The sequence below is a fragment of the Anopheles marshallii genome, chromosome 3 (assembly GCF_943734725.1).
Source record: "Anopheles marshallii chromosome 3, idAnoMarsDA_429_01, whole genome shotgun sequence".
NCBI classification, from domain to species: Eukaryota; Metazoa; Arthropoda; class Insecta; order Diptera; family Culicidae; genus Anopheles; species Anopheles marshallii.
Genome location: NC_071327.1, coordinates 64,521,945 through 64,530,552, shown reverse-complemented (window position 1 = coordinate 64,530,552; position 8,608 = coordinate 64,521,945). Strand labels below are relative to the sequence as shown.

Below are 8,608 nucleotides of genomic sequence, written 5' to 3'. Positions count from 1 at the left end.
ACACTCGACGACAACAGCTGCAACCATCGCCATATTGGATGACCTGTTCGCATCATATGGAGCACCAGTTACAGTGGTAACAGACAACGGACCACAGTTCGTATCGGAAGAATTTAAAACATTTCTACAGCGTAGTGGAGTGAAGTGGCACAAAACGTCAGCACCGTATCATCCCGCCACCAACGGTCAAGCAGAACGCTACGTGCAAACGGTAAAAAAAGCACTGAAGGCCATGAACACCACTAGCACCACACTGAGTTCAAATCTCAACGAATTTCTACAGCAGTACAGAAAAGTTCCCCACTCGGAAACGGGAGAACCACCGGCTAAACTCTTTTTAGGTCGCAATATTCGATCACGACTCGACCTGATTCGTCCCGAAGACACACGTACGAAGCTCACCGAAAAGCAGCGAGCAGAATCAAAACCCGCTTTTAGAACTTTCCTTGCAGGACAACGAGTCTTCTTCCAATCAGGCAATCCAAGGAAGGATAAATGGTTGCTGGGTACTGTGGTCTCGCGATTGGGAGATCTTCATTACCGGATCGACAGTCAAGGGATCCTCGTGAAACGCCACGTGGACCAGATGAGATCAACCGTCCACAAAGCCGATAATACATCGTCTGGCTCAACCCTATGGACGCGTCGTCGGCATTATTTCGAGCCCACCACAGCTCCGGAACCATGCAGTTCATCAACAACGCCAGCTGAGACGACTACCCCATCGGATACCCCGTTCGCAACACCTACAGGCAGTCCGAGTCGTTTCTGCCAAGACCTACCACCGCCACCGCGCCGCTCAGAGAGAACACGTCGTCCACCACAACGATTTTCACCGTAGTCCTCTTTTAAGCGGGGAGGACTGTTATGTTTGACAGTTGAGTACGCAGCGCTGTCATTCGGAGCCAAGCGATGCAACCCAGGGTAGTAGAGTTTTGTGAGTTAAACAAAGAGAAACACGTAGATCAACCCGCGTACGATTTTTGCATATTTAGTTAAATAAATCAGTTGAGTTTACAGAACATAACAGCCGGTGTTTGTATTTCTTCGCCCAAGCTTAGACGTGGCGGATGAAAAATCAACGCCCCAATCATCTCGCCCTAATGGTGCGGACGGAAAAGCTAACGCCCCGAAAATAACGCCTATTCATTGCGGCACCGGGGTTGGGCAGCGGGCAATTAGTGTCATGGCGCACACACGCGCCATAAACGCGCCATCAACGTCATCAACCGATGGCAGCTCATAAAACTCACGCGAACGAAACGGAAAGTCACGACGCGCTCGCAGGGTTCGGAATCCGAATCCGGTAAGCCGTTGCAGTCCGTCACCGCGGGCCTGCGAGGCGCAATGTGAACGTGCGCTCGAAAGGAGTGCACTGCATGCTGGAGGACAGTTCAGGATGCCAGGGTCAAGTTCAATAGTGTGGTGGGCACACCGGGGCTCGCTGCACGTGGTGTGGGGTTCGCTTTATTGCGTGGCCGTTGAGTCACAACGAGAGCGAAACGATCCGGTTGATTGAATTATGCGCATACAGCGAACCGGATTGTATCATACGTCCCAACGAGGGGTTGAGTGAACCAGTTCTCATCCCTGGGAGTAATTTTTACTCCGCAATTACCAGTTGCCCTGCCTTTCACACTGACAAACTCCACAAACTGAACGGCTCTTGGTAAGATGTTGTACCTATTTCTTTAATACATTGCATAGCTTCTTGTACCTTCTGGTTCTTCTGAGACTAAAATTTTATTCCGCTGTTGTGAACACACGCGCAGCTGCCAAAGGCGGTGTTGAAGAGGGTTGTCCTAAGATTAACCTAAGCTATTTATTTTTAAAGATAATTGAACCAAATACAAGCGATCGCTCAATGATAATCTATACCTTGATGGCAAAAGTTAACAGGAAACTCAAGAGCGTTCCATCGACGTGAGTGGCCCCTTCTTCCATCCTTTTACCCCCCCCCCCCTCCCCCCTCCCTCCCAGCCGTTGGGCACAACAATCCTGCTGTTGTACCCATTGTTGAGTCCAAAATGAGCTAATGGTTTTCGTGCCAGCTTTAGCAAATTTTGCTCCCTGGGTCGCTCCATCTGGTGGGAAATTCAATAAACGCCTGCAGGTATGCAAAAGTAGTACATTATTCAAAGTGATCGTTGACACTAACAGCGCAAAAGCGAATTATTTAAAGCACCCAGAAAAAACCCGAAGCATGCTCAATTTCCTTTTGGTATTTTTTCTCAGTTTCCCTATAATTTCTAATGTAAATACTACAAATAAATAAATAGGATGTATTGAAAATATATATAATAAACATTTAAATTGAACAATTTGTTTGATATCTTTTGAAAATTCTTCTATCCAAACATTACAAAACACGTTAGCTGCTGACCACAAATTTAGGGCTAAAAGTAGGAATTCGAGTACTTAAAACATAAGCGTGCAGTAATATGCTAATCGGTTAAAGTGGACTAGATAATCAAACTTATGACAGTTGAATTGAGATGGCGCTGTATAGCGTGACAGCTCTCAACCATTCAGGTTCCAAAGCGCGTGTACAATAACTAGTTTGATTTTAGCGTTACGAGACAGATGAGCGCCTACATAATTATTAGACACAATTTTGACACAGAGCATGTCAAATAGGAAACGATTGTGTCCAAAAGTGAAGCCAACAGATTGGAACGATAATGTCTGTTCCGTTGATGGTCATTCCTGCAGTAATTAAAATCAGCTTTTCCGAGACTTGCTTCTCAGATGAGACTCTCAGCGAGTTCGTCGACTAAACTCTGTCGAATGTCATCGTGCGCGTTGATATTCAATTTGCAACCGATGCGAATATACAACTGCCACCGGAAAGCTCGAACGGAAATCCATTAACTTGCAGACTGATGATGATACGTACCTGCTAGATGCCACAAGAATGGCCTAGCAATAGTTTGTTTCCGCGGCGTTAGTTAGACGATGCCTTGGTGCAGGTCGGGGTTGATTATGTTATTTTATTACAACTTTATGCTATGTCACCGTGCTTCGCTGATCGTTTGATTGCAATTCCGTACCAAGGACAAGAGCAACCAGCAACGTTTGGAATAGGCTGACGTTTGCTCGGGCATTGGGAGTTCTAATCGTGTGAGCAACTGTGAAGAGTGTGGTGGAAGAGGTCGAGCAGGAAAATTGCTTAGTTTATGGATACATTGAAACAAATACATCGGTTGTGTAATTATCAAGAGAATGATTAAATTAATCACAAATTGAAAATGACCTATATATAATTAAATGGCAAGTATAAATTACTATAAATTTTGCTATAAATTACTATATAATTTTTATACTTAATATTCTTGCCGGCATAAAAGAAGCACCAAGTAAACAATTAACGCATAATAGACAGCGCAAGTGGTTATTAAGGCTACCGTCAGCTCATTATTCATGTTCCAAAAATGATATGCAACAGTACGAGTGCAGCATAAGATCAACCCCGGTTGATAGGCGTATCGGCTCCCCCTAAACTATGCAAATGAGTCTGTTCGTCAGGTGATTAATCAACAAATAGTTTCGTGTGTTTTTTTTTTTTTCGTTTGCCTCGTTAACAAACTTTATTGTTGCTTCCCGCTTCTACACATTTCCCATGCAGACTTTCACACGCCTACCGGCTTTGGGGGGTTTGTTTTGCTTTTTGTTTTGTTTTTTTTTTTCGGACAGCAAACGCAGGTGATACCGATCGGTTATGATCACCTTTCGCAATGCGGCAGCATAAGTGCATGGGCGCTGCAGCCGGCGAAGGTGGCGGTCGTTTTGTACGGGAAAAACAATGTTCAGGTGAGTCGTCGGCTGGCTTGTATGCATACCAGAAAATCGGACACCTTTTCAAGGCCGCAACGTCACGGCAGCCCGACATTGTTTTTCTCACCGCTGCCGGGGTGCATGAGCGTGGCCAAGGGAAACCCCACTGGGTGTAGAGGCGTTACGAAGTTGCCGGTGTTGATAGAGCCATTCGAAGTGGCACATGCTGCACAGGGATGCCGTCCTGAGTGCGGGTTGCCTTCTGCATCTTTCAACCTGTAAGGCGAACGAGCAACAAAGAAACACTGCACCGATTGTGTGTTGAATGGAAGCGAAATATTCATAACACCCAGCGGCAGCGGCAAACGACACAACGCACGGGGCACGAGCTGTTCATTCACCGCACGTCCCACAAGTAGTGCATTTTTAATGACGGACGAATTAGTTTGCAGCGAGGATCCTCCGTGCGATCGATCGATTGCAAACCGAACCGGTTTGCTCACGAACTCAGGCGCGAGAAAGAGGATGACAACGACAATCGAATGAATCAATCGGGCAGGAAAAATAAACTGTCTGCCCGGCTGTCGTCGCACTTTCGCTTTTTTTTCTCTCTTCGCGTCGCGTAATACCCGGGGGCATAATCGTGTCACGGCGCGGAAAATAAAGACACACGGTAAATGTCCTAAAAATACAAAAAAAAAAAAACAAAATGGTGCACGCATTCCGATGCGATGAGGCGAAAAATAAATAGGCTGCACTTGCGTTACCGATAGGGGGAGGTTGATTTATGTATTTGGTAGAGTTTCGGAAAAGTTACGAGATCGATGTGTTCGCCATTCGTTGCTGTGTGCCGTCGCATTCGCTGTTGATTGGCTCGACAATCGAGAGATGTCGAATTCAATAGAAACTATTTCTTCTCAAGAAATCGTGCAAAGCATACACACTTTTCACACATAAATTCAAGTTAAAAATCCCTTTTTTTATTCGAACCCACCGTTAGATATTCGTATCGTTAAATGGGATCTCGTTGAAAGTTCTATACTGAACGCTGAAACCCATTTACTCGAGCTAAACCAAACATCCGAGCAGGCAGTAAATTATTAACAGTGGCCAATGCTAGCAAAAGCGGTCAGTAACGAGCGGCACCACCCCAATATGGTCCAACGGTACGGTGGTTTATGAAAATTGAATCAACACGTGACCGAGCACTGTTTGCGATCAAATCGAATGTGATTTGCTCAATTAACAGCTCAGTTTACAATGTTGCACGGTGGCGAGTCCCAGCCAGTGGCCGGCAGCTTCGGGTCTCCCAAAAGGGCTCCGAACTCGCCAACCGGTCGCTGGTCGATTGTACGGCGGGGCGTACGCTAGTTTCTATTTAATGAGCATAAATTAGGGCAGACCTCGCACTGAAGTTTTGGGCGAAAAGCCTTTTCCTTGAAGTTTGTGTGGTTAGAAAATTTGTACTCAATAACGACAAGCGGTGTCAATCAATGGTGTGGCAAAGCACGTTTGGAGCAGGTTTGAAGTTTTCCTGCGTGACCTAAAACCGGCATCGCATCGTTCGGGTGGATGTATTGATTGATTGTAGGGGTTTTAATCATCTACTAAACCGAAGCAAGATGAGCATCGAGTAGAGTAGGCTGTGTAATTCCATGCCTCACAGAAGACAACTTTTATTGTGTAAGGACGAGGTTGTTTCGAAGGAGTTTTCTTTTTTACAAACGAATTATATTAATGCATTGTTTAGTGGTATAAAACATGTTGTGTTGTGAAATGTCCTGTTTTTTTTATTTCCACTCCCTCTTTGTATTTGAGTCCAACTCTTGTCCCTCTTGTTTGGCTTCGTGCGTTTTTCTGTTTGATTGGGCTAGCTGCAGTGCGGTGCATTCTTGTGCTGATCAGCATGACGGTGCGAAATCGGTGAATCACCACCGGGCGGTGATCATAATCACTCCATCAACCAACCAAGTCGATGATCGGCAGTATCGCATGTCAAACTCATCAGACTGTTCAGCACGGCAGTTGCACCAAGCTGCAATCAACTTCCCCTCCCCCCACAGCTCCACACTGTCCGCAGATGGAGCTATGACCCACTGGTGCTGTTGCTGCGTAGCATAGAATCGAGCTGCCCGCTACCAATCGAAGAAGTTGTCAAACGCACGGTACGGCGATGTATTAGGAAATATAGCCCCATGCGTACATAGTTCACTTCGAGAAGGGGGAGAATCAATTAAATTAGAGCCACCGGTATGGCGAATCGGTGTACAGCAAAGTCTCCCTCCCTCCCTCTCTCTCCCTCTCTCCCTCCCTTTCTTTTCATACTGCCAAAGGAGATCGGGCAACCGATGTGCCTGCCTGCGTTTGCGTACCATTTGTGCCGGTTGTGCCGGATGCTTCTCGACAGAAAACCTTCTCGTTCGATTTGCTGCCAGCAGCAAAAAAAAAAAAAACCCAGGCGATGATAATTAGAGCCACCTTCAACGTAAAAGGGCTGGGTCGGTTCGGAGAAAACCCGACAAGGTAACCCCCTTGGTTCGGTGCCGGTCGGTTTCAATGATTTTCTTAGACTTTTTGCTCCAAGCCACCAGGTGCCATGTTTGGGAAGGGAAGCTGCCGTTCGCATGGAAAAGGGCAGCCAGCGAACGGCGGTTGACGGAGGACTTTTAAGTCTTCGTGGGGAAAATATCGGTCACAAAACTTTACACAACCCCCGCAAACGGAGTGGCAAACGGACGGTTTATGGCGTTTGGTGTCGCGTCTAACGTGCTGCGGCACGTCGTTGCATAATGGATTCTTAAAATGTATATCCTGCCCTTGGGTTTGAAACCCGGTGCCGGAAAAGGGCGGCAAGCGGTGGACTGGAACTCGGGTGTTGATTTGCTTGATTTTGCTAAAACACCCGGGGGATGACATTTGAGACCCGGCACTGCAAAGGCCACGAGAACGGAATCGTGGTGCTGAGAGATTAAAAGCTGACATGCACAATGTGACGTAATTGTTGGTTAGGTTGGCGCAGAATAAGAACGGTGTCTGAGAAGGAGCCCCCCGGGGCTTAGACCCTTCTGCGAGGTGGACTCAAGCACACAATGTGAGGTTATGTTTTTTTTTTTATAGATTTTTATTCCGTAATAAATACAGTGAATTTACATCGTATGTACACAGTTGTTCGACTCAGTTTGTTCTGGTTTGGATGGGGAGTTCGGTTTTTTGTTAACGCTTTTGCCGGGAATGAGGATGAAATGTGGCAAGTTTCATTCGGCGCCCGAACGTTTTGCCGATTGGCATTCAAAAGTTCAGCTATTGCTCTTGATAGATGCTGTGTCGCCGGAACGGAATGTTTGTAAACCTAATGGCAAGAGGAGAATGGGGCCCCGCTGGTAGTGGCTAGCTAGCACCGCAAAACACCGACCGCGGTCAATCACTGCTGGATCTGGCGGTGGCACAGTCGGGCGCTGAACGGGCCTGTTCCCCGGGGCGGGGCGTCCATCCGTTCCCGGGAGCGTTCCCCGGACTACTCAAGCGCTTAGTGGTAGTATCCGTGAGCGTAGGCCAGAGGGGCGTGGTGAGCGTAAGCCGGGGCAGCGTAGGCCGGGGCGGCGTAAGCGACCGGGGCGTGCGACACGACGGCTGGGGCGGCGTAGGCAACTGGGGCCTTCACGGAGACCTGAGCAAACGAAAGCAAATGGTTCAGATTAATGGTTTAGTACAGAAGACTTCAACGGTCGCCGTTTAAAAGCGACGAACCCGGGGTTCTTCCTGAAGGGAATTTGGGTTATTGTACAAAAGACTTCAACGGTCGCCGTTTTAATAGCGACGAACCCATGGTTCTTGTTGAAGGGATTTTGGGTTGTTGTACAAAAGACTTCAACGCTCGCCGTTTAAAAGCGACGAACCCTTGGTTCTTGTTGAAGGGAATTTGGGTTATTGTACAAAAGACTTCAACGGTCGCCGTTTTAATAGCGACGAACCCGTGGTTCTTCCCGAAGGGAATATTCTTTTCTACGCATGTTGTGTTCTCCTACCTTGTAGGTGTTGGCGTAGCTGGTGGCAACCGGGGCAACAGCCTTAACGTACGGGGCAGCATGGTAGGCCGGGGCGGCGTAGGCAACTGGGGCAGCGACGGTCTTGACGACTGGTGCGTGGTAGGCGAGCGGGGCGTGGTAGGCAGCGGCCAGCGGGGCATGAGCGTAAGCCGGGGCAGAGTAGGCCAGCGGGGCGCCGAGGTATCCAGCCGAGACGGCGGCGAAGAACAGGGGAAGAGCCAGCTGGAGTGACAGAGGAAAAGGGACACGTTAGCACACGTTAGCAGGACACCGGCACTAGCACAAAACGGACACAACAGGACACTCTAGACGGCAAGGACACTTACAAGCTTGAACATTTTGAGTTTTTCGGTTGGTTTGCTGGAACGTAAAAGTTCGTAAGGCTTTAGAAGCTTTGTTACACTTTGAGGCGTGGAACTGGAATGCTTTTCTGGCTGCCGATCCTGACTATTTATAGTTGAAACCGTGCACTGTTCGGGCTCGCTGGCCGGTAACGGTTCAGAATCCGAAGCCGTCGGGTGTTTGTACGCTCCACGCTCCAAGAATTGATATCTCATCGGTTATGCCGTCTCCCTCTGGCCAATGGGTTCTCACCGTCTCGGCTTTTTTTTTCGCACGTCCCGCTTAAGTGCATTAGTAGTTCCGAACGTTCGCGTGCGCACACACACACACACACACGTTCGGTGTGTCTTTGGTTGGTGTTTTCGATTGTTGTGTTTACACACGGCCCCCTTCCGCCGGGGCGATCATTCAACAGAGGGCAATTTCTGAAGGGATTGTCTCCAAGA

At 47.9% G+C, this 8,608-nt stretch overlaps 1 protein-coding gene across 1 annotated transcript; it reads right to left on the bottom strand.

Moving 5' to 3' along the window:
- Positions 1-7,300: 7,300 nt before the first annotated feature.
- LOC128716371 (cuticle protein 38-like) lies at positions 7,301-8,158 on the bottom strand. Its single transcript, XM_053811291.1, has 3 exons — positions 8,147-8,158; positions 7,800-8,042; positions 7,301-7,441 (listed from the first exon to the last, which is right to left on the bottom strand). Exons 1-3 carry the CDS (start codon positions 8,156-8,158, stop codon positions 7,301-7,303), a joined length of 396 nt encoding a protein of 131 aa, XP_053667266.1.
- Positions 8,159-8,608: the final 450 nt, after the last annotated feature.